Consider the following 26,535-nt stretch of genomic DNA (forward strand, 5'->3'; position numbering starts at 1 on the left):
TATAGCCTCTTTTATTTTGGGAGGCCCCTTAAAATGGCCGTCTCTCGATCTCTATTTTCTTTTATCTCGAAATATGGGGAGGGGCACGTGCCCGGTGTGCCACCCCCTGGCTACGCACCTGTCTCGCGCCGAGCAAAACAAGCAGTCATTGATTACATGGAACCAGCAGCAAGATTGCTACCCCATTCCCTTTCAAGGCCAGTATCGGCCTCTTGCGTTATCGCCTTAGAAAGAAAGGGGGTTGCAGTTTTGCCGCTGGTTCCGTATAAGTAATGAATGGTTGTTTTCCTCGCCACGAGATGACGCGAAAAGAGGCTGTGGTTGCTCTTGCTCTCACTTGAACGCGCAGCCATCAGACGCCAGAGTGTGCAGGCCACATGCTTCATAAAAATTGGCACTGTACAATGAGAGATTACTAGGGAATGGAGAAGGCAAGGGCAGCTGCGAGAATACCTCGAAGCGACGGAAGCCCTTCTTGAACGACGACGTGTACGTATCATTATAAGCGGTATACCAACACTCGGTTTCAGAGCGAGTTTCTGCCTCTAGCTGTCTGTCGGTTGTTTAACTAGGACATTTCTGTGCTGAGAAGCATCATAAAAACAAAAAAAAAACAAAAGCACCGCGGCATTACCAATGAGCTAGCAAAAGACTAGCAACAACTTAAGAAGCAACCACATTAGACTTCAAAATCATCCAGCTTCGCTGTTTAAGCCTTGCACGGCTTAGTGCAAGCTTCGTCCTTTTTTTATAGAGCCAGGCTCTTAAAACTTGAAATAATAAAACTTCAAAACTTCGGGTGTCCACGAAAATTCATCCACGTCATTCCTCGTCAATGACAAAGCTACAGCTGCGCATCACTTGGATTCAACCTGGCCCAGCGGCGCATGCGCCGAGGAGAAGCCGCTGCCAAGACACGTCCACAGAGGGGGACGGTTCGCGCAGCCGCTGTGCCGAGTTCGTCCGGCGTGGCTGCCTGGCGCCAGCCGAGCACGAGCGACAAAAGTAAGCGCCTACCGGGGGGGCCAAATCCAGATTTGCAACCTCATTCCTGGCGCTGGAGTTAGGCCGGTCTTGCATGATCTGTGACAGGTTGTGGTTCAATGCTACTCTGTCTACGCCAAAGAAATACCTACAGCATCAGCCTGGAAGGTCCCGTTAAGCCCCAAGATCAACCTGCTTCGTTGTTTCTTAAGCTTTACACGGCTAGTGTAAGTTCAGTGTACACTGTAACATATACATGTGACCGTAGCCACCGTTTGCTTCTATTTCAGTTCCAGGATGAACTTGCACTCGTCTACGGTGGTGCGGGTGCTGGTGTGGCTGTTCTGCATGAGCGGCTTCCTGTACCAAACGTCGGAGATCATCGAGATGTATCGGCGATACCCGTTCACGGTGACCATCATCGAGGAAGTGCGCCAGAACATACTGTTTCCGGGACTGACCGTGTGCGTCGAGAGCTGGTGAGTCTGCTGGCTCATCACTTGTCACGTGGTGTGGCCTGACATCGCTGGAAATCGCTGGAGCGTTGGTCAGCGCTTATTTATGCACTTTCAATTGCGTAGTAGGGTAATATGCTTTCACAGGAGTGCCACGAGAACAAAGGGTTGGACAAGTGCCTTTGTTGTCCCCAAGGCAGAAGACAGTGCCACCTTCGAAACTTTGGATCCAGCAAACAAAATCAACCTCTTCAAGACCCCCCCCCCTCCCTTGTATGTCTGCCCTGTTTTACTTACGTGTTAACGTCACCTAGTATGTGACGCATCGAGTACCACCCACTCAAAATAAACGTTGCGACGTGACAGGTAACACATGTGAAACGACTTTAAAAGCTAAGGGCTACAGCATTCTGTCTCAATGCAGAACTTTCATATTGGGAGAGTATGTGTTTTCTACCCTGCTTTAACTCAAGTGAGGGAATTTCTCAATAACATTTATGATTTACACGAAGCAGCACGACACGACTGGACAGAGAATAAAAGGTCACACGCAGCACTAGCTTCCAGCTATTTATTTACGACAAGTATTGTTTATAAAATGGCACTGTATTAATAGTAAAAACAAGCAGACAATGTATAAAGACACAGAACAGAGACCTAAACTGCCATCACTGCGTGTCTATTCTTATACTCGGTACCTGTTGTGTTAAGCTGCTCCGTATAAGTTATAAGAACCAGTATGCGTGTTCGTGCGTGCGTTTGTTTGTGTGCGTGTATACTGATAAAAGCAAAATTGAAAAAAGTCGGCACACAAAATTGCCCCCCCCCCCTGGCTACGCCGCAGCCGACCAACAAGTCTGAGATCGTATCTTTGAAAATTTGTAAAGTATGAGTGGATAACTGCATGACAAAGGTTACTTAGTCTACCAACGAGACAAGGCGGCGTCTTGTTTTGTCTCGTTGTCCTGTTTTGCGTTTCTTACAATGATTTACTATCTTTCTTTTAATCATACTGCATTATTCACGATGTTTTGTGCAGGATCAATGCATCACGGTTGTGCGAGCTGTACCCGAAAGCGTGCACTGTTGAAACTCAGGTAACTAATGCTAACAATAATAACAATTTTCATGTTTTAACGCCCCAAAACCACGATATATCGCGTACTAATTCTGCGAGCTAATGTTACATAGAATATTGAGTCATCTGTCTTTATATGCTATGGTACTTTCGAGTGGTCACCAAAACGTATACTTTTGCAAAAATTGGGATTAGTAAGGCTTGACGTAGTCTACAGAACGCTCACACACGCGAGAATACAGAAGTGTCTGGTGTGTCCTATGAGGTATAATTAACGACAGATGCTGAGGAAGCGTACTCTACTATATACGATCATTCTTAAACAAACAATAGTGCATTTTTGTCCTCTCTGGTGAAATGGTAGAGCTATGGGCATGATGATTCGAGAATAAGGAGGTGTTTCGCAATTTCGGAATAAAAACGGCGCAAAAGATGGAGAACAAGAAAAAGGGAGACACAAACAGCGCTGACTGAGAAGGTTTGTTTTGTCAACGCCACGCACTATATATTTGCGCAGTCCTGAACGACAGAAAGAGGGAACAATGATAAATAAAAAGAAATAAGAAAATATGAGATTCATCATGGCTGACCATGAATATTGACATAACTTTTCTTGCTTGTCAAGGCAGTCGAACGCCTGCTGACGTACGCGCTGCTCAGCCTTTCCATTTACAACGCCTCCGAGATTTCTCGTGTCAGCAGGTCCCGATGACGCTTGACAACCGTGCATTGCTGATATGCAGGAATGCAGCCAGAGTCACGGCAGTGGATACCAATGTGGCCAGATAACGGCGTAGAAGCATTGTCTGTGTCTTCGTCTTTTTTTTTTGGGGAAGGGGGGGGGCTCCGTTTTTTGCAATATTTTGTTTTCGAGATGGTGGACTAACCCCCGTATTCTAGGACGTCCCTTCACTCAGCGCTTCACCTTCACTTTAGAAAGCCGATGGGAGCGCCGTCTCTAGGCACGGCAAGTCACTGCGTATAAGCAATAATCTGCTGCGATTCTTGAGTAGCGCAGCGTCATTTTCAGCCGAGCGGTGGCGCAGTGCTCAACTCTGTCAAGTGAAGGGAGGAAGTTGAGTCGAGGATACGGGTGTAAGACGCCCTGGCATCCACTTTAGCTACCTCTACAGCCTTACTCTGTACTTTCAATCATCGCTCTGATATCCGTACTTCCAACAACCATTCATATAAGAACCTGTGAATTTATCGCTGAGTGCAGCACCGAAAATCCATCCAAATCGTATGGCGTTCTTTTTGAAGGGGCAATACACCGCAGTTATTTTCAGATGGTTTCTTATATGTCAGTTTTTACACGTATAATTTCATTTATGTAGTGTAAATACGGTGCGGTGCTGTTGCATGAACTGAAATGCTGGAAAACTGTGGTGGCCATGCATTGGGGCGTATTATTACAACATTTATCGGGTTCAACTCGTCAAAGCCACGATGTGGTTGAGGCACGTTGAAGTGGAGGACTGAGGACCAAATTCGACCACCTGGGATTCCCTTACGTGTACCTTAAGCAAAGTGCGTGGGGCGACATAATGATGAAATCAACGCAGATATAATGTGATAGTTAGCAATTGCATTCATATTTGGGTTGCGTGCCTCTGATTTACTCATGACGTCAGTTAAGTGATGACTGATTCGTTACTGCTCACAGACATTGGCTGAGGACGTCTACCATATCCAGTTCGAGCCGGAGATGCGGCAGCGCATCGCCTTGGAACAGCGGGACCTGTTCCGTTGCAGCATGCGCTCCACTGTCAGCTCTTGCTTCTCCTTTAACTGCCTCGAAGTGTGAGTAGCTCCGTGGCTCCACTGCTAACTCAAAAATAACGTACAGGCCTGTCTTCAACAGTATAACATATACGTATGAAAAAAAAACGCCTTTACGTCGACCTGATTGCAGCACGAAGTGATGGCGAAAATATATGCATGGCTTAGGAGGCCTCTTTAGATAAACCGAAGGCGTTTTGTAAGATTACAAAGAAAAAGAAAACTGTCATGACAATCGCGATTTCTCATTGATTACGTTGCAGGATGAGAATGACGTATTTCCGATCTCCTGCTTCCATGTGCTACACTGTCGATGCCAACCAGTGGGCGGACCCGAATCACCGATTCCATAAATGCAAAGTTCCTTGGACGTGGGGTGCGTGCTTCGTTTTCTCTACACCACTAGCACGTTGCATAATTTTCTTTAGCTTTGCAGCTATTCGCCTTACTTTCAGTTAATTTCAGACAATGTTTGGATGGAACAATGTTGCATGGCTGATTAAAAAGCAGGTCTATTGATGCGGAAAGCGGGAGGCGGCAACCGACCCAGGAATCACAGTGCTCGGGACAACAGCTTGCGCTCGGCTCCTCTCGCTAAGGGCATGACCCACTGCGGCACATAATCTTCTTCTCTACACGTACAATAAAGCATGGAGGAGAGGGGAGGTATCTGAGGCGGCCTATTTGAACTTTGAAGGTTATTACAAACCTCTTGAACTTTCTTGAGTGGGAGTGCTAAACAAGACCAACGTGTATAGCACTTGCCAATACGAAACGATAGCAACCACTGTGGTCGCGTGTATTTTGACGCAGTCGACGACACAAACAAGAAAAAAGGCACGGAACCTCGCTGGTAAGATGATGATGTAGAAGAGCGATGACATTTGTTGGCTGTCATCAGCATCGACTTCAGCTCATTTTTCAATTTTCTTTGCCGCATTAAGACCAAACGTTTCACAGCCTAACAATACTTGCAATGACGAAGCACTCAACCGGTAAGAGGTCATGACTTTCCGGAAGTCAAAGTACGAAGAGATGCTAAGTTGGAGACCGGGCCTGATAACTGGGGGATTAGTGGTAACCACCTCGCCGACAACGCAGCCCGTTGTGCCCACGACGGAGCACCCACACTGCTCATACCCCTGTCAAGAGTTGATGCCGCAAAAGAGCTTCACCGCATCGTGCATAATACCACACTTATGCATTGGAATCTTCCAGTAAATTACCCTCGAGGCCCACAGAACCTCACTTCATTAGTCTAATTACAGCTTCCATGAAAGACTTTGCGACGGGACGCTACAATGCTGTATCGGTTGTGTGTCGGCGTTGCCTTCACCCATTCATTAAATCACCGCATTGGTATGCCTGACTTCCCCAACTGTGATAGCTGCAATTGTGTAGAAACTCTCGCCCATGTCCTGTGCAATTGTCCAGATTTTGAAGAAGATCGCCGCACTCTTCAGTGTGCCTTAAGGAGACTGGCTGATCGACCCTTTACTTTCGAGAAGATCTTGGGAGCGTGGCCTTCACCTACTTCAACCCAGAAAGTTTCACGAGCCCTTCTAGAATTCTTGAGGGCAACGTCACTGTGCGACCGCCTGTGAAACCTGAACTGTGTGTACGGTGTGTGTTATCTGTATCTCCTCCTTTTTCTCTCTTTTCTCTTTCATTTCACTTTCCCCTGTGTAGGGTAGCAAACTGGACTTAGTCTACTTAACCTCCCTACCTTTCTGAAATTTTTCTTCTCTCTCACTTTGAGTTAGTTAGTACAGCAGCATTATGAAAACGGCCAAACACACGAAGGCGGGGACAAAAAGATGACACACAGAGCGCTACTCCGAAGTGGCATTGATTGGAACACACACACGCCATATATGAAGAAGGGACGTATCCAGAATTTCATTGGGGGTGGAAGGGAGGGGGGCACATTTTTGGTTTAGGGAGGGGCACCACCTTGAATGGTCATTTTTCACTCTCTCTGCCATGGCGCAACAGAACTTCGGAAGGGGGGTGGGGGAAGGGCCTGGTGTGCTACGCCCTGGCTAGGCCTCTAATATGTAGTCTCTTCCTTCATGAAATGGTCACTGTACATGCTTGAGAACTGGGCTATCAGTTTCTTTCTTATTTCTACGCTCTTACTCGCTCTCTCTCTTTTCGCATTCGCTCTAACAATTACAGGCAATGTTAGCGCGTTCGTGAAAACTGATTGACAAAGAAAAAGCACTTGATGTCACGCAAGATTTTTCGCGAAGGACGATGATGCTCTCAAAGTCAAAATCAACAGGTTGAAAAGGGTGACGTACGTGAAATGAACAAGGGTGTAACAAAAGCTGGCCAGCATGTGTCAGCAGGAGTGAAAAACAAGAAATGCGGCTCAATGACGGAAGTCGTCGAAAGGTAAAATGGTATATATGCAGAAGTCCTATGAAGGTGAAACAGAAAAAATAGAGGACCTTCAAAATGTAGAAACCAAAAAGCAAGAGCAACAATAAATACCACTGGCTTTGCAAAAACGCCATCTAGTTGTTCGAGAGTGTGACAGAGGCCATGCTAACACAACTGCGTTAGAGCTCTTCTATAGACGATCTCTCTTGAATTTCCCGAATAACCTGGTCTTGATATTTCCTGATGACGATCTGATCAAAAAACCACAAGTTGAACAAACACAAGTCGCACAGTGTTAGGCCATGTTGCCGCCCGGCTTTTGCTTCAAATTGTTCGCCTCTTCTCACAAGCGATCATTGATACTGGCCGATGTAAACACGTACGTACACACGAATGTGGTAAACACGTCAACACGATGCCACAATTGCAGAACACAAAATGCATGGCGTGATTCTTGCTGCACATGCTAAAATTTTCGTTGCTCACGTTCAGACGCTCGCCCAGGCGTCCAAGATTGTTGGCGCTAAAGAACATCGCACTCACAACTGCGCGTCCGGCTGCCTTTTTAATCTTATGGGGCATTTTATGTACGTACGGAATAACAGCAGTTGTTGTCCTGCCGGGGTTTTTCCGAGGCACACCACTGGTTAAACGTCCCGTTGCTCTTGCCGCCATGAAGAACACACATAATTTCGTGCCCTGACAAGATTTCCTGAAGTATTGTCTCTCAAACCAACCGACTGAAAGAAGCTGGCTTTTCCTAGTTTCTTTTATGCGACCTTGGGGAGACCTTATTGCGGAAGCTCAAGAAAACAAGTCATGTGCCTCAGAAAGACACCGGCAGGATGAAAACTGTTGTTATTCCGTACGTATACCAAATTATATAGTATGGCTGCTTTGAAGAGCTCCGCTGTTGACATCTGTGGTTTTACGAACCAAGACCATGATATAATTATTAGGCATGCCGTAGCGGAGAGATCCGAAAACTTTGAACATGCGTGTATTTATTTTAACGTGCGCGGGCCTCGCACAGCCTACAACCTTGAGTATCTCGATTTCATCGAAAAGCGACGGTCGGGTCGAACGCGCGTCAGCAGCCGAGCACCGTGACCAATATACCACTGTGGCGGACATTTACATCGACCCGCCGTGGTCGATAAGCACGTAATGTGCCGTATTGCGAAGCTCGAGGGTGCGGGTTCGATTCATGGCTTTGGCAGCCACTTTTAAATGGGGTCAAAATGCAAAGAACAACCATGGACTGTAATTTCCGTACACGTTGAAAAACCTATGGTGCATGAATTGAATATGGAGTCTCTAAGTACAGCGTGCCTTATAACTATATCGTAGTTTCGACGCATACGTAAAAGCCCACAGGAATTATTATTACGCTCACATCACTCGGTCGATGCGTTACGCTTGATGATGCGTCGGACCATGTCGTAGCTGGTGGTGAAATATTGCTTTAAGAGTGCAGTGTTTTTGCAGAGCTCTCTCTTCGTGCCGCGTGGTCGCCCAGCAAAGTCCTGCAGCTGCAGAGCACGGACAAACTACCACTCGTCATCCACAGGTCGGAGACATGTCCACCAGACAGACTGTCGTCCATCACAGTCAAGCCGGGACTCACGTACACAGTCTCCGTGGCACAGGTATGTTTCTGGTTATGAAATGACTGCCTTCATTCCAGTGCCGATTTGATCGTACGGTATTTTAACCGAAAAAGATTACACCATCCCCCGCTAAAGAGAACCACGTGTGGGTGCGAAGCAGAGATGGTTTACTGGAGCGGGAGGTGGTGTATGTAAATAAGTGAGAGCATGCGCTGGCGCTACCACTGACACTGGCAGCGGCAATGACGCTGGCACTCATCGCGGCAGTACGCAGCTGTCACACCCCCTGTCGTGCGCGCCACTCCATAGCATTCCTGGAGCCCCTCCTCTAGGAGTCCTCTACTCCCCGGAGCAGGGCGCATGACAGGGGGTGCGACAGCTGCGCACTGCGTGGACTCCGTGGGGAAAGAGTGGGGAAACGAGGGACACAGCCCCCGCCATAAGATACTTTTCATCTAAAAAGAGAAAACACTCAGAGTACTCTGTGCGATCGCCCACGATGGCTCAAGTGCGAAAACTGCCCTTTTCTGCTCAGCCGATGGAATAATGTACCACGTGCCCCTCCGAAAGCCTTTCGCACCTCGCCTGGTTTCGCACTGCCCCCATGGTCGGCCCACCCTTGGCCAAGTGATGGTCATTTGAGTGAGTCACGCCACGGAAGTGAAGAAGAAGCAGCGAGGCTTGCTCGCTTGCTATCGGGGTGTGGCCTAGAATTAAGTCGCTGTTGTTTGTTTAATTGGTCTATCATCGTTTCTTACACTGCAATAGTTGTTTGATAAGTGTTTTTGTGCAGTTCAGACCAGACAAGATGCCGTTTTCTTCGCCTGGGCCAGGGACTTTCCTTTAGTCTGCTTCCATGGATCCGAATGTTAAAAATGCACGTGCCCTTTTGGTAGACAGTGAAGGAAAACGACGACGTTCGGAAAGACACTCGTGCAGTTGGTGACCTGTATGGCGTTTAGTAGCCTGTGTGGCGTTCGAGTTTAGTCTGTGTGGCCTGTGTTTATAATGTGCGAGTAAACTATTCTTTTTATTACGAGGTCGAAGACAACACGAATGAGGTGCAGGTAGATCTTTTCTTGCGCAACGGCATATCATCTGTTCCAGTGGCTCTAGTCCCAACCAATGACGGCATCATTCGGATGAAAAACCCGAAAATCATTCAGGTGGAATTACGGTCACTGATGGCCAATTTCCAGTCTATAACGGAGGTCCGCCAGTTCGTCAGAGGAGGCATGCTGTGCTTTTCGCCAGACCAGTCCTGTGTCATAGATCTTCTGAAGTTCTCGATGTTTGCATCCCAGCTGGTGATCACGTTCATACCTTCACATTTAGCATCTACCCGAGATCTAGTGCGTGGCGTCGATGCGAACAGGTTGCCCTCCGAAGTAATAGAGCTGTTTTCGTCAGCAGGTGGTATTTCAGTCTGTCGGTGTGGACGGGTGGTTGATAAGAACAAAATACCAACTGAGTCGGTAATTGTGACCTTTGCGGGATCAGTCCGACCATCAGAAATTAAAACTTGGCCTTTAATTTACAGAGTAGATCATCTCTCCCCTCGTCCACTCTAATGCATAAACTGTTGGCGTTATGGTCACACCATGAAAGATTGTAGGTCTGCGGTCAGGTGTAAAGTATGAGTGGAAGGTCACAATTTCAGCGAGCGTCAGAGTAATGAAGAAAAGTGTTGCCTATGTAACGAAGCTCATGCTGCCGATAGCTCTAGTTGTTCGGCAAAGGTACGTGAACTGCAAATTATAGAGACAGTAGAACGAAGATAGAAGGGGGGATAAGCAACAAGAGGGAAGGCAGGGAGGTTAACCAGGCACATGCCCGGTTTGCTACCCTACGCTGGGGGAATAGGAAAAGGGCATAAAGATGAGAGAGATAGAGAGAGAGAGAGAGGAAAGAGAAGAGAAAGAGAGAGAGAAAAAAAAACAAAAAAGGAGGATTGTCAGTCAATCGACTGGCGCGTATGCAGCGGTGGCACTACACAAAAGTTAAAGGTGGTCACGTAGGCCTGTAGTCCTCAAAAAGCACAAGACAGCTTTGACTGCTTTTTGAGCCGACGAAAGGCGATGACGGTGTTCCAGTAGCATCTGCACAGATAGTGGCCGATGGTCCAATTGTCGCAATGCGTTCGAAAGCTTCTGTCTTTCAGAGGCAAATCGAGGGCAATCATATATCAGATGGTCGATGCCTTCTTTGGTGCAGCAGACGTCGCGTTCCGCATTGTCGGTCAATCCGATGAGGGTTCTATATGCTTTTGTGAAGGCAACCCCCAACCAAAGGCGACAAAGAAGTGAAGCTTCACGTCGACCAAGTCCGGATGGAGGTCAAAGTTCCAGTCGAGGGTTTATTTGGTATAGTCTCGTATGTCTTATGCTTGGTGTGTTCCACTCCTGCAGACTCAAACTGCGTGCCAGGTGACGAAGTTGCTTTGCAGCGTCAGACCTTGACAAAGGAATCGGAAGGGTGTGTTCTTCTTGGTGCGATGTGCGAGCCGCGTTGTCTGCGGAATCATTGCCACTGATCCCACAATGGCCAGGAAGCCACTGAAACTTGACCTCGTGGCCTGTTTCTGTGACGTGGTGAACAAGCTTGACAACTTCGTAAGTTAATTGTTCATGGCAACCTCGTCGAAGGACTGACTGACTGCAACGAAGATGGTGTTCACAAAAGGAAGCTGCACTTGAAATACAAGCACGAACCCTAGTCTACGCCGGTGTTACAGCTCGTAATATGCCAACAATGGAAGCTCTCCCTGTCCCTATTGCGGAAGCAATTCAGAAGGCTGTGGAGAAGGCAATGGAGCGCATCGATGGTAAACTTTGTGTGTCTTTGGCCCAGATTCTCTCGAACCAGATTGCTCAAATGTTTGGTGTTGCGGAATTAATCTCAGTGCACCACCTCGCATTGGTGACTCCACTGAGATTTCAAAAGAGTATGGCTCTGATACGCCACAGCAGGCTACGGAAGCTACATATGCAGTAGATGAAGGTAGTGTGTCTCAATGTGAGGTTACCACGATTGAAGTGGAAGACTCAGATGAAATGGAGACGGATTCCCGATCGTTAAAGTGCTCGAAATCCCCTTTGTACAAAAAAAAAGGCATCGCACCTGTCAATTCAAAAATAGAAACAAGTACCAGAAGAACATCCTGTCTAAAGATGATTTTCTTAAAAAAAATATTTAAGCAAGACTATCACTCAAGCTATTTTAGAGCAGCATTAGGGTCTCTTGAAATCCTTCATTGAAATTGCCGATCGATTCACTCTGCAGCACTTGATCTGATATATTTGGCATCGAAAGTTTCTCCAGATAATATTACACTACGAGAAACTTGGCTTTCAATGCAGCAGTCTTTTCAATTTAATAGATTCAGATCCTTCCGTCTAGATTGTTTATCGAAAGGTGGAGATATGCCATTTTTCATTATAATAAAATAAGTCTCAAGGCAAAAATTGCATATAAGCTCATGTCACCTGACAATGAAACTCTCGCCTTAGTAATAACCTTACCAGGTTGCATGCCTTTTTTGGAGGTAAATATATACTTTCCCAAAGGTGTAATAGATACTCGACGTTTAGACGCTGCAGTGACATCTCGTTATCAAAAAAAATTATGGTCGGCGACTCCAATTCTCATCATACGTGTTAAGTTTTCCGAACTGATGGATGCAGTAAGAGATTGTGCGAGTGGACAGCGGATAACAACTTGTGTTGCCTGAATTCAAGAACGCCTACTTATATTAGTGATAGGTCTCGTTCAGCCTTATATCTAAGTTTTGTGAGTTCATCACTCACTACTTTGTCGTGTAGTGTGTGGGATTGTGCAGCTAACAGCGGTAACTTGCCTATAATATTCGAGATCGCTTGCCAAATCACAATGTCAGGCTCTCCGACTCAAGTTTTTATTAATTATAACAAACTTAAAAAGATTTGGCATCTGCTTTGACAACTCATTCTGAAGAGAAAGACAATACGAAAGCCACGAGACTAAGTGCACTGATCAAAATAACATATGAAAAAGCAGAATTTGTTGCTGAATCAGCAAAGACCACAACCTATAGTCCGTGGTGGAACTCGGACTGTGCCCGGGATTTTCGACGAAGAAAGGCAGCTTGGAAAAAAACTTATGTATAACCAGTGCCCCCAAAACTGTTCTGATTACAAGTATTGCGCTGCAAGTTTTAAACGGACAGTCTCCTTGACAAAGGAACAATTTGATAGAAAACACTATGATTACCTTTCAAAACCTAGCAACAATTAAATAGGCGCTGTTTAGGTTCATGAGATCGCGTAAAATGTTGACATCACCAAATAATATAGAATTTGAGATTATGCCCTTCGAAGAAACAAAGAAATTGTTAAAAATCAAAGCTAAAAGTTTGGAGTGTAGATGTAAATCAACTGAGCCTCACGATCTACAAAAAACCAGCGTTAACGATGGAAGTTACTAAAGTTACAGAAGAAGAGTTAGAACAAGTGATACAAGATTTGCTCTCTTCAGATCCTGGTTCAGATAGAAATACAGCTGGTATATTAAAAATATTATTCAAATTATCACCATGTGACCTACCTAGCACCGTATATTATTTCTTAAAATATTCCTGGATTCCGTATGAGGGGAAATAAGCCAAAATAGTGCCGATAGAAAAAAAGACAAGGATCCGGATAGGCCATAGAAAACATTCGACCCATTTCTCTTACATCTAATAAGGTGAAGCTCATTGAGAGGATGCTTCATAAAAATTGTATTCGGAATGGAGGAAAATTTGATATTAAACCAAAATCAAATTGGCTTCAGAACAGATTGTTCAATCTGGCGTGTACACGCAGATTTAGAAAGCCGCATTCAACTTGCTCGCAGAAGGAGACAACATGCGACACTAGTGACATTAGATATACCAAAGGCATATGATAGTGTGGAACATTCAGTTTTGTTAGACATATTGGAGAGCCATAATCTCCCCAAATACATATTGGCGTGGGTGAAGAAATTTTCGAGGGAAGAGAGTTTTATTGTTTTCAGGAAAATTGCACATCGTCAGTCAAAGTGCGAACAAACTCGTGGGGTCCCCAGGGCGCTGTATTATCGCCAGTTCTATTTAACATATTAGTGAGCACAATTCCGCATTACCAGGACGTTAAGGTGTTTGTATATGCCGATGATATTGCATTTTTCTCGGCACATAGTGACATATATTCTTCATATCAAAATCTACAGAGATATGTGAATATGCTTGAGAGATGGCTAGATGCAATTCGCATGACTTTAAATGTAAATAAGAATGCAGTATTGATATTCCCGTTAGCAGATCCCATCTCAACTTCAATATGTTATTAACAAGAGCCCATTCCACAGGTGGAATCTCTTAAATACTTGGAAGTAATTTATAATGCCAAGCTAAACTGGACTTCCCACATAGAAAGCATGGCAACTAAAGTCAACGCGCCTTAGGAATTCTTCGCAGAGTAAGCAGCTGTCAATATGGTCTAGGCAGAAGCACAATGGTGGTGATATATAAAATTTATATGCGACCAATAGTAGAATTTGGGTGCGTATTGTTCTCAGATGGCCCTGCTTACAAAATAAAGCCTCTGGTTATGCTGGAAAAAGAGGCCTTGAGATTGTGTCTAGGGCTTCCTAAGTTTGTAACAAACAATTTTTTGTGTCAGGACGCACGATTGCCTACATTGCCTTGTCGTTTCCATATCCTAACGGTTCAGGCATTTCTGAAATTTTATAGCTATGCGCCAAGACGATCTAAATATGCTTTTATAATTGACCCAGACACCTTTTTTCTTGCCCATTGGTCCCGGTGTTGAGCACCTCAGATTAATTTTGTCCAGAAACAACTAGATAGAATAAGTGTGAAAATTTGAGATGTGATTGCAGCGCAGGTTACAAATCAGAATCTTAAAATAAAATTTGATAAGATTTTCCCCTTTTAGCCCAAATTACAATTCTATAAGGTCTTAATTAGCTGACTGTAGGATCATCTTGCACATGCAGAAACGAATAATATTATAGCCACAGATGCTTCAGTAACGGATGAAAGGACAGGTGTAGGTATATAGTCATATTTGCTTGACTGGCCTTATTCATTAAGACTACTGGATATCATTCCCGGTTTTGAAGCTGAACTGTTGGCAATAGTTTTAGCACTGCGAAAGCTACCTTTGAATGCCTGTAACGCGATCATAATCACGGATTCCCTGTCAGTATGCACGTCGATTACGACGTCAACAAAATATGTGGCCTTAAAGACGCTCCTTATGCTAGTCCCTCGTCAGCTGCAGCTACTGAAATTAGTATGGGTACCTGGTCATTGCAGCTTAAAGGTAACTGAAATTGCCGACTTTCTAGCACGAGCATGCCCCGTTGCAGTGGTCTAGTGGCTATAAGGTACTCGACTGCTGACCCGCAGGTCGCGGGATCGAATCCCAGTCGCGGCGGCTGCATTTCTGATAGAGGCGAGAATGTTGAGGCCCGTGTGCTCAAATTTGAGTGCACGTTAAAGAATCCCAGGTGGTCGAAATTTCTGGAGCCCTCCACTATGGCGTCTCTTATTACCATATCGTGGTTTGCGGACGTTAAACACCACATATCAATCAATCTGACTAGAGTAGCATTGGAAGGTCCAGTACGATCAGTCCTTCCCGAAGTGGCCACTATAACTGTGACAAGATACAGAAAACTTCAGTTTCGTGCAGACGCTATGGAAGTAATAATGTCAACACAGAAATTTACCTACTTAAGATTTTCTTGGGAAATCCATTGGTGTCCTACAAAACAGTTGAAATCAATAATAACCAGATTTTGATGTCATGTCCCTCCGCTAAATTACTATTCACATAAGGCTGGCCTGGCAGTATCACTGCTATGCAACTAAGAAACAATGGAGCACTATTTTTATCAATGCGTTGATACTAATTGCTCAGAAAAAGACCTTTAGTCATCCCATTCGTCAGCCTGGGGCTGAACTTCACACACACAAAAAAAATTACTTTCCTTCGGTGCTTCGAATCATGGCTTCAGCCACGAGAACGTTTTTGATGCAGTTTGTAACTACCTTAATAAAACTAAAAGAATTGAGCTTTTGATTGTGTTCTCATTATTCCTGCAGAAATATTTCAGCATAAACGGGAGCTTTGTTTAACCGTGCTAATTCCTATTCAAGATAAGATCCCCCTGAGTAGTTACGAGCCATGGCTGTGGATTCATCATCATCATCATCATCATCATCATCATGCACGAGTGTGTTGGTCAGCCATCCTGATTCTTGTCTGGTCTGCTAATGCAAAAGTATACGCAACTAACCTCATACCATATTGGTGCAAGTGCGGGGTACATAAGCAGGCAACAGAGCTCCGCAACGGACGTTGCACCGCTTTCCCGAATCCGACTATCACTAACGTTGAGCCTTTCGTATCAACATCACCGTCTCCACGTTTTCGTGCCGCCCGAGGATCTCAGCACATTCCGAGGTACCTATGGCGTTCACTTTGAATATTTTTTGGTCATGTTTGAACGCGTGAATGTACCCAACAGATTGGATCCCACACTTCAGCTGGCTAATGTGTCGTCCTCATTCATTTGAGACGCATGACAAAGGTGTGGTATGACAACAACGAAGAAAAACTCACCAGCTGGGACGTATGCAAAGAAAGGTTACGAGAGGTTTTCGTCAATACCTCCAGCTGCAGTCGTTCGTCAGAAATTTGCAAATATTGGAGTGACTTCCGTGTGCTCTGTTGCTATCCTCAGAGTTAGCGAATGACCTGCTGCTATCGTTTCCCCCAAGCCGTTGGGTCGCTCGTCGTTACCCCAATCCGACTAAGCGGAGAACTCTGGACAACCGCCTGGTGTGCTTCACCTGCCACCACGTTGGAAATATTGCTCGCTACTGCCGCAACCCGTGCTTTTCAGCACACTCGCGCGTTACGTGGTTGGTCACGCATATTTCACGCGAAAAGACAGGAAAGAGTCCGGACGGTTGACCAACACAGTCCCGTGCCTGTCCGCTTCTCTGTTTCTTCGTCTTCGTTCACTTCATCCCTCCGTAAAAATACGGGGTCATCGTCACGTAGGGATGAATGTTATTCATCAGTCTCGGTGCGCTCCACTACACTTGTTTTGCTAACCTTTGGCTAGCTCCGTGTAATTTGAACTTAAATCAAAGCACAACGCATAGCAAAACTCCTTTGGCTGTTTCCACATTAGGCTGCCTTCGTTTACATGACCACTGTTTCGCATTCTGTACTTTTTTAGCAAACAGTTCGTCGTCTACCTCCTCCGTTCGCATTGAGATGTTCGGATTACAAGGCAGCCGGGAAGAAGGACGAGTTCCTGGGTTACCTGACTCAAGACGTACGTGATGCATTCGTTTCATTTGCTATAAGACTGCTGGTGCGTCGACAGTCACTAACTCTAAATTTAGCAGAAGGTGGGTAAAAACTTACCAAACGGGTCAAGTGAAGAAAGAAAAACAAAAATAAAATATTTGCAACAACACGTTTTTGCAGGCTTAATCATTGATAATATTGAAAAAGTATACAGTACTGCAGTAGCACGAAGGAAGGAGGCAGAAAAAGACTGCGAACGAGCGTGAGAAGGTGTCGGTGGAGGGTTGCATTGCTCGGGCAGCAAGTGGGAACATTGATCAAAAGGACGTGGTGGCTGTCTCTGCAGGTATCAGTAGACGGCTCCTACATTTGCACGTTGAGGCCACAGACAGCAGGAAAATCACTTCGCTCGCTGGAGCAGCCCCATTCTTTTTTGACAGCGTTCTGCAGAGTTATGGGAAATCGGATTTTAAAGAAGTTAGCCGTTATTCTTATGCTTCTTGCAGCATTTATATTTGTTATTTATAGCATTCATTACCTCATACTTGTGGCGAAACTCACTATTTTTCTCTTTGGTTTATTTTGCTTGGCAGCTGTGCATTCAAGAGTGCCTCATAAAACAAGAAATTAAATTGTGTAACTGCATCAGGCCTTTGCAAGAGTATGGCTCCAACTTTAACGTGCCGACGTGTGGCTATCAAAACACGGGTGAGTTTCGTGAGTGTGGTTGAACTTGGTGAAACTCAGCTCAACTATTTATTTACCTCTTCCTGTTTCCTATATCGCTGTCATATAAACACGCTGGTGGGTAATTCTTTATGTACCCTATGCTTAATTGTTATGAGTATTAATCAAGAGCTATGCAAAGCAACAATGGTAGATAACATTCAAAGATATACCACTTACTGTACAAAAGCCTTTCTGTCGTAGAGTGCCTTGTAGTGAAGCAAATAGATGTTATTTTGTTAAGTCTCAAGTACCAATATGAAGCCCAAGAGACATCTTGGTTGCCAAATTTGCATGCATTTTAATTACCTGCGTACCTTAATAGTCAATAAATTTTAATTATCGTTCAGTTTTAAGCATAATGGTTCCGGTTTTACTATAAACAAATTGCTAGCTTCCGCCTGATGCCTTATAGGTATTTCTTCTCAACTACGCGGAAGCTAGCAGGGGACATAGTATGACCGTGTAATTCGTCTTTTACATGCTTACTAGAATACCAACCTCTCTTGCCACTCTCAACATATTTTATATCGGTCAAGCTTAAAGCTAGGCTTGCCCAGCTGTAACAAAAGTTGCTCGGAGTTTAGCCATACGTGTGCTTTAGGTGGTCCTGGAATCGATGTGAACGCTATACTGTAGTAGTAAATCCCAGGCACCAATTCTCATTTTTAGATTGCCACGGGTTTTGTAGCACAATGTCTGCTGTATGAAAAGTAAAAGTAATTCAAGAAAAACAAGGGCTGTTAAGTGATCAATGTTAACCAAGGGAACAATGTCAACGCATTCATTGTTCAGCCACAAAGGATTTGTTGCAGAGTGCATATTTTGTTACCATGTATTCATTCTCTTCTAGCCATCTGTGACAAACAAATTACAAACAAGACAGTAACAAAGTGCATGAAGAAATGTGGAGCGCCATGCGAGTAAGAAAACATTCGTTTATTAGCAATGCGTATGTGTTGCAGGAAGAAGGAATTAAAAAGAAAGATTGCTCAAAAGCCTCGTTTTCATTTAGATGCAAGCTAGTAAAACCAACAAGCTTCTAATCCAAGCAAAACATGGAAGATAGTATTTGTTTCTTAAACTGTAGTAAAGTAATTAAAACACATATTTCTGATGGTGTAGCACGAGCACGTAATCTTCGAATTACGTCTAATTGGAAAGTTATTGCTGTACCGTAATTGTTGAGAAACTCTTCGATTGTGTTAGAATATTCTGATAGGGTTTCGCGCATTACCCGAGTAGTCAAGTTTATTAACAAGCTAACGTGATCATTAGCGAAAACGCTGGAGTATTGCACCACCCACATGTACAAAAAAGGTGACGTACTCCACCGTTGATCAGATTGTTTGATGATTGCCAACCATACTCGACGCTATCGTTGTATTGAGAGTGCTGCTTGACTTTCTGAACACAAGTAGTTCGTCCAATGAAGCATTTTATATTTAACCACCTGACTGCCAAATTCGCTACCATCCCAACCACGTGGCAATGCGATGTTTCTGTTTTTTTTAAAGCAGAATATTTGTCGATGATGAATTAGCGTGCTTTGCTCTTGAACGTATATAGTTCCATATCCGGGTTGTTGACGTTGCAAAGAAAGACTAGAAGTGCTATCACCGTGAATTTTATTACCACAAGCTTTAAGCCCTTCTTAATAAATCGAGTGGCGTGTTTCAGAGAAACGTCATACGATGTGCGTCTTACAAGCCTAGGAGAGGATCGGGTAAGTCGGGCGAACAAGCTTTGCTGTTTAATGGGATTTAACTGTATCACGAATATAACGTTCGTATTTTTTTCGTTAACATATCAAACTGTAGAAGAAATAATTTTTGTTGAATAGGTGTTTATTATGAGCAAGCTTTAGTTTCAAACAGGTGAAATATTTCCTGATCCCCATAACACAACCTACGAAAGTTTCCGTACTCCTAGTCATTCATATATCGCCTAATTATGATTACGTACTCCTAATCACTTTTTATTGCATAAAATTGCATTTGACTCAAAATCGTATAAAATAATGTGAGATTCACCATTTCAGAGGCTGAATTTTCGGCGGATTTTGGTAAATTATTCAGCCAAAGTGCGTTTTATTACGCATGCGTACTTATCCAGAACCAAGCAACAATTTCGTGTTGCTTGGTTCTCGATAATGAAATCGGCCTAACACCACGTCCGACATAATCTATAAAGAAATATTTGCTTTTAAGTACGCGTGCGTCATAAATGCACCAAGCAACATGAAATGTAGTTTTGCAGTACGAAATAACTTCTTGGTCATCTACGCGTAAACCCCCCTGCTTCCGATAGAATTGCGTGCTTTCATGAGTACATCGTGCAGGTATAGTAAAGAAATAACCCATAAATATTACGAAAATTTTAAATTGATACACAAATGAGGCACATGCCAAGCGCGGTAAGTCATATGTGAGGATATATTTTTGAATATAGAAAAATCAACAAGGTGCATATTTACCAACTATGCGATCAAGCCGCTAAGACAAAAGCTTGTGCAGTGTGTTGTGATGCGTAACTATAGTAAATTAACTACTCTTGATTTGGCTACATGTGAAAGTGTGCACTCAGCATTCGGCTCGACGACTTGGCTCACTTACTTGAAATGTTTTAATAATAAATGTAGCCACGTAGTTTCTACTCGGGCTGTTTTCACCATAGAGAACATCTTTTTACATATATATATGTCCCATGTCCTCCACTGAGGAAAAAAAACACAGTTAAGAGTTGTGCGCAACGACTAAAAAAATTTCTGTGTCTGTTTCTTTCAGAAAGAGAAGGAAAGGTAGGTGTACACTACTTGTGGATCTTCACCGCACTCTTCTGTCTAATGGGCACATGGTCAAGCTCTGTACCTGCCATGCTTTCTCTTGTCAGCCTATTTGCTCTTCTAGACACTCTAACGTCCACACGACCATAAGTGATAAAGACCTGGTCTAGACAGACATCGGTTCAATATAAAGGTGATACCGGTACTTTTTGTTCGTCTATTACGAAAGTCAGATTCAGGCATAATATACATTCGCGATACAGGGTCGCTAATTAATGCAAAGGGTGCTAGTGTGGTGTGAGGGCAGAGCCTTTGATGCCGTATTGCAAAAGCGCGGGGTCACGATCATCTATAAGTGCATTGAGCACAGCTTCTTTTTCAAGACTCTACAGAAGTCCAACCGGCCTGTTGTCTGCCGAATAGTTAATGAGCTAGTTTATTTTTGTCTTCTTGCAAGGCGGTGCGGTAACGTAACGTCAAGCTAACCATGCATGCACACGACTTTATAGAAAACAAAATATCTGTGCGCCAAATGTATACATTAAAAGGTGACGTTAGGAAGTTGTGCGCTTACTTTGGTTAGCTCATTCATTCTTGCAGACAGAATACTCTTTAATAAATTTAAACCTTGCGAGAGTACTGCTTTGCACTTTATTTAGGTGTATACTATACTTAACTTGCCTTTGTGTGACGAACCACTGCGGCGTGTATTGCAGGAATTCGTTTTTGGTTTACGTGAAGTTTTCCTCCGACTCGCAGAAGATCTTCAAGTACCAGCCAAAGCTGACGGTAAGATCTTGACAACAGAACCATGCCACCGTGTCTTTTTTGGTCAATAATTTTTTCGTTGAATTCATTCCGTTTAATCACTCCGAAAATTCCTGCCAAGCACGCTGGTACCAGCTCGCGCTAGATCCAAAGGAATCTCCAATAGGGACCAAGTTTAATTGGGGTGGAAAATAGTGAGCCACTTGAGTTGCACGAACGGTGCATCTCACTTTCTTTAGATTTCACTGTATAGTAAGCGACATCCCAACATCATTGTACCTTTGTGGTATATAGTTAAGTAATCACAGGTCTTCATTTATTATTTTTAGTCATCCCCGGCTTTAGAGCCGTAGTTTTGTTAGTCGCATCATCACCGATTAGCAGTCTTGTTTCTCTATAGATGGTTTCGGTGTTTGTAAACAAACTGGCTCGTGCCAAACGGCCTACCCCAGCAGACTTTCGGTGGGGCACTTCCGCCAATGCTTTTTCAATGGTTCCGGTGTTTTCGTGGTGTGGTTCAGCTTGCTGCTCTGTTATTTCTAGCGTGTTAATTCGGATGTGTTTGGAGCAACGTCTAGCGGATACATGAAGGGGCTCACTGCTCGCGTGGTCGATCGGCGCCGCGCAAAATATCCGTCGTGACGTTCCGATGAGCGCGGCCCCCTGCTCCGTGTTAACTCTGATAGTGGTCGCGCTCCAATACCAATAGAAAATGCATAAACCGCAGCAGAAGTTTGTCAGCGAACTTAATTGGGCCAGTTGGTTCTGCATGGCGACGATGTGGAGGCGCTGTGAAGACGCGGACTGGGCATTGACAGCGCACACCTGTCTTTTCCCTGTCCGCGTCTTCGAAGCGCACCCACATCGTCGACATGCAGAGAAAAAGTCCCTCGTTTCATTGTGAAGTTGTTCAATTCAGCTTTTCGACTAGAACTGGAGACCTTCCTCCTGTTGATATGTGTGTTTTCGTCTAAGCATACAACCTCAGGATAAAATGCTTATTTCTGTGCCTGTGCCACACCGGGCACCTTATAAAAAGATCAGTGGTGATCGAAATCACTCGTGATTTGAAGAGTTCATGTGACTGATAAATTATAAAATGTGCTGATGCGATGACGTCAACTGCGGTTGCAGGGTCACGCTAACTATTATGGTTTTCTCACGAGTAAGCTATTCATGAATAAAACTTTCAAGTTGAACCTGCCCAAATTAACAGTCCATGTTCACACCTAAAAAATACATTAACGATAATGCGATGTTCATTAGCGACAAAAAGACAGGCGATGAGTCATTTGCTCGCACAGATGAGAAGCCGCTCACCGGAGTCACTTTAAAAAAAATGCAACGACAATGAAACGTGCACACCACGACGTACACTGTGCGGCGATTCATGTTAGGCGTGGGTACTTTGCGTCCCGTGTTGTTTCGAACAGTGCACATAATTGATATCGCTCAACCTATAAAATAAACACCTTTGCGATGGATTTTCAGTGTTAGCTTTTATGCTTTGCATGCTGCCCATTTCCGGCGTCAGTACACTTATGTGCCACGGGTGGAACACGACAGTGACCGCATGATGTGTTCCCAGTAACCGGGCGCCTTCGACTAGTCTAACGTCTGAGTATCACCTCTGTGCCATCAGTCTGCGCTGAACTTTGCATTGCCTTCGATGAAATGCAGAACAAACCTACGCGCTCTTAGTGGCAATCCAGTTTTCTCCCGTGATCGCTGCAATGCAGGCGTTCTTTCTATCGTCAGAACGTTTTGACTAGCATATAAAATTATTTAGGCATGTAAACTGCGTCCTGGCTTGACACAGCTGTGCTCGAGTTGCCAACGCTTATTTATTTATTTATTTATTTATTAGAATACCCTCAGGGCCCGTAGGGCATTACAGAGGGGGTGGGTACAACATATATAACACACAAGAAAAAAAAACAAAATAAAGAAACAAGTATCAGATGCGCAAATCAGGAAAGCAACATAAGTCAACTAAAAATGTATAAGAATTCAAGCACATACAAGACGAAGATAGATAATGAAAACTGCGTATAGTTACAAGCATTGCTGAGAAATTGCAGTCTTGAATAACAAAGGGTCTGTTATTGATACAACGGAAGAGGGAAGGTGGTTCCAATCGGCGGCTGTTTTCGGTAAGAAAGCTGCTGAAAATAATTTCATCAGAATAATTTTAATCCGCATAAAACATCAGAACACAAGCAGCCGCGGCCAGCAACAAACGCTAAAACCACGCAAAAACAAGCGAAACCCGAAGTTTCCGGGGGTCAATGGTTCCCGGTGACCGCACAATGTTGCTAGAGACCGGCATGGCTTTGGCGAAACCGTCTATACGTTCGAGCACTTCCGGTTTGCGAATATTGATAAAAAGTTTTATGAAAAATTAGCGCGCCATGCACTTAGTCACGAAAGTCTGGGTCACAGCAGAGATGGTGGGCACCTTACTAGTCCGGGCTTGGCTAGGTCTTCACCCTTTACTATATTCTACAATGCTACGCGTAACTATGCTTGACCTCTTAGTTTTCAATATTTTTGTGTTTGGTTATTTATCATTCATATGACTATGGCCCACCACGATAAGGACACAAAAGAAAGACACGCACACAACGCTAACTTGCAACAAATGTTTTGTTTGCGATCGCACTTGCTATTTATGTATCTTTCTCTCTATGTATCTTGCTGTGTTCATGTTGGATAATGAGGATAATTTGCTGTCTGATCATAGAGCATAACAGTTAAACTGTAAAGATGGTTATTTATGGTTCTGCTTGAAGTAGTGTAAAGATAAAAATTTATGGTTCTGCTTGAAGTCAAGTCTTATATCTGATACAGATGACATAAGAACGTAGGTTTACTTAAAATAGGAGCTGAATAACTGTCAGAATATTGAATGAAAAATAATTGTTTGTCTTCACTGATATGCTGTGAGTAGCTAGCTGCGTCAATCTCAGACACGAGCTTCTTTTTGTACGTGGCCTCTGAGGTGAGCCTCAACGGTGCGCGAAACATAAAGTTAAAAGGCCCCTTGCCAGGTGGCGCAGCCAATTTTAGTCGGACACTGGGAGTTGTTGCACGCCCAATAAAGAGAACTGTGCCACAAGAATTTTTCTAATCAGTCCAGTAGAATATGAGCAAACCAATGTTTTGAAGCAGATGAGCGCTACTGCTTTGTCCATTTGTCGTCACTCTGATCTCGCGCTTTAACAATCGTCATGTCATACTAACTAGCCCAAACCACCACGCTTCTAAGTTTTGAAGCGACACGAAACCTTGATGCGAGAAGGTGAGCTTGAAAGCCTTGCCGCTCGCCCCGTGTAGCCTTCGCAAGACATATCCGTTCCTAGTCTTGTTCGGCTAGCGAGTGGGAGGATCGCATGACGCATATGCATGAACACTTATTGTGCACACGATGTCAGGATTGCGTGACGTAATATATGATCATACCTGGTGAGCGGCCCTTTAAGCCAAGGAATAGACCAGGCACATGAATGTCGACATAAGTGTGCTACAACGAGCCAGCTACATAGAGTTGCCACCAGGCTTCTTTAATTTTTGTTTACCGTTGGTGTTATCCCCATTCCGCTGTGGTAAGTTGATGTCATCATCGTCTTTTGTGTCTTAGTTCCGCACCCAGCGTCTTTTCGGTTGTGCGTCTTCGGTCGTAGAAATGGTCTGTGGATGTTGTGCTAACTGTTTCATTCAAGACAATTAGGAATGTTGCCCAGTGACTCTTTTATTTCACTGTGCCACTTTCGCTTCACAGCTCATTGAAGCCTTTGGTTACATGGGAGGCTACATTGGCATGTGGCTGGGCCTGTCCTTGTACTCTGTCATCACCGATGCGGAAAAATGGCTGAGAGACTTTTTCCTGCAGAAAGCTTTGAAAAGGAAGGCGGCCTTCGAAATGTTAGTAGCGTCTTGTTTGCTATGAACTCACAACACCTGTATTTCTTAAACTGTTTTCTCCTATACTTATTCTTGTTGCTTCAGGAGGAACGCAGAGCAGCAGCCACAAATTTTCACCACGAGTGACTACCCCGCTTGGCGGTGAGTCGGAAGTGTGCAAGTTACGAAACGCTATAGCTAGAGAGCCTTCATGTGCGCTCGTCTCCGTAGACGTATTGTTGGCGTCTCCTGCCGTCCCGGTGTGTCATTTAGTCAGGGTTTATCGTAAACTTAACTTTACGGGATGACGTCATCTTATTACGGCATTATGACGACGCAAGGTCGAGAATATTTATGGTGCAATCACGACGTATTATTGACGTGACGAATCACCTCTGGTCTCGGCTTGTCAGCGTCTAATGTCGCCACGGTATGCCGCGCACTCATGGTTCATAATAAAAATGAGTATGAGCCACAAGAAAAAAGAAAGAAAAGATAAATCCCACTAGGCGCCACCGGTCACTAGTTAACACAACAAATAGCCGAAAACGTTGGTGGAGCTTGAACAACCTTCTCTACACGTCTCGCCCTCCACCCTTTTTTTATTTAGCGGTAATAGCCACCCATAGCGCCATAGACGCGATGCATATATTTTTTATCGATGCAACAAGAAAGCTAAACGTGACAAAAATGGCGCTGTATAAACTATAGAGCTCGCGAAGATTGTTGCTCAGCTGCAAGTTAAAGCGGCAGATTTCGTAATTACGGTACCACCAGCAAAGCGGTGTTATCTTTAATCTAGCCTTTTTTTAAATTAAATGTATGTAAGGAGAGGTTGGTGCCAATGCGTGGCGCCGGCTACTCCTCTAGCACAAAGGTCAACATCGCACATTTTGTAGCAAACACAAGGCTATTCATATGTACATAGCACAACACTTAATCTAGCCTTACTTGGAAGGAATATGTTTCGCATAAAAGTGACAAAACACTTTCGTGATGTTCGGTGTACAATCATACCTTGCTAATTAACCATCAACTAACATACAATGCAAGTTAGAATTGGCAGATGACCACGTTCGAAGTTGCTTGAGGAACGTTTCTGTACTCTATGAAATTGGCTTGAGTAGTTTGACAGCAGCTGGTTGCGATTGAAAAGAAAGGCATCAGTGTTTGCTTCCCTTTCGTATCTTCTGGTGTTTTTGCAGGTCGAATCCACGTCCAGGTGACTGGGGTAGCATTCGCAATGCGGACAGTAGCCCGAAGATATTGTTACCACCGTCGTACTAGTAGTATATAGAAGAAAATCATGATGTATTGATGAATACGCAGTCACTTGTCTAACTAGGCAGCTTTCTCGCACTTCGACACAGTTCGACATGGCTTGTGAAATTGACAGCTTTTCCGTGCAGCACACGCGTCTGGTTTGCGATGGGAGGTGAGTGTTTTTAACAGAGAGGGTTTCAAACAATACTGTTACTTCTGGGTTGGGTGAAGAATTAAAGTATCAATTTTATTACATTCTGGATGATGTGTCACAGCGATAACCACTGAGAGGTTTCATCCGTCGGCTAAGGTGGAGGATTCTCAACTGACCAATTCAGCAAAGGGCCACTGTCGCATAGAACAATTTTCAGCGTATTGTGAAGATGATTAATGAAAATGATCATGGGTGCAATGCTTACATATATACATTCATTATAGGCCCTGA

General features: G+C 44.2%; 1 protein-coding gene across 1 annotated transcript; it reads left to right on the forward strand.

The window, feature by feature from the left end:
- Positions 1-369: 369 nt before the first annotated feature.
- LOC119171542 (degenerin del-1) lies at positions 370-26,155 on the forward strand. Its single transcript, XM_075892059.1, has 15 exons — positions 370-489; positions 1,275-1,463; positions 2,479-2,536; positions 4,184-4,320; positions 4,563-4,675; positions 8,173-8,333; positions 16,572-16,670; positions 17,239-17,353; positions 18,225-18,294; positions 19,052-19,097; positions 20,158-20,171; positions 20,873-20,945; positions 24,706-24,848; positions 24,933-24,989; positions 26,033-26,155. Exons 2-15 carry the CDS (start codon positions 1,282-1,284, stop codon positions 26,112-26,114), a joined length of 1,350 nt encoding a protein of 449 aa, XP_075748174.1. The 5' UTR covers positions 370-489; positions 1,275-1,281; the 3' UTR covers positions 26,115-26,155.
- Positions 26,156-26,535: the final 380 nt, after the last annotated feature.

The sequence above is a fragment of the Rhipicephalus microplus genome, chromosome 4, assembly GCF_043290135.1.
Source record: "Rhipicephalus microplus isolate Deutch F79 chromosome 4, USDA_Rmic, whole genome shotgun sequence".
Taxonomy (NCBI): domain Eukaryota; kingdom Metazoa; phylum Arthropoda; class Arachnida; order Ixodida; family Ixodidae; genus Rhipicephalus; species Rhipicephalus microplus.

Bases quoted from the DNA above. Each gene is read 5' to 3' on its own strand.
- LOC119171542 (XM_075892059.1), top strand. From the start codon at position 1,282: ATGAACTTGCACTCGTCTACGGTGGTGCGGGTGCTGGTGTGGCTGTTC. The intron at 2,537-4,183 runs GTAACTAATGCT...TACTGCTCACAG, and splicing joins CGTGCACTGTTGAAACTCAG to ACATTGGCTGAGGACGTCTA. The intron at 16,671-17,238 runs GTACGTGATGCA...TTTGCTTGGCAG, and splicing joins TGGGTTACCTGACTCAAGAC to CTGTGCATTCAAGAGTGCCT.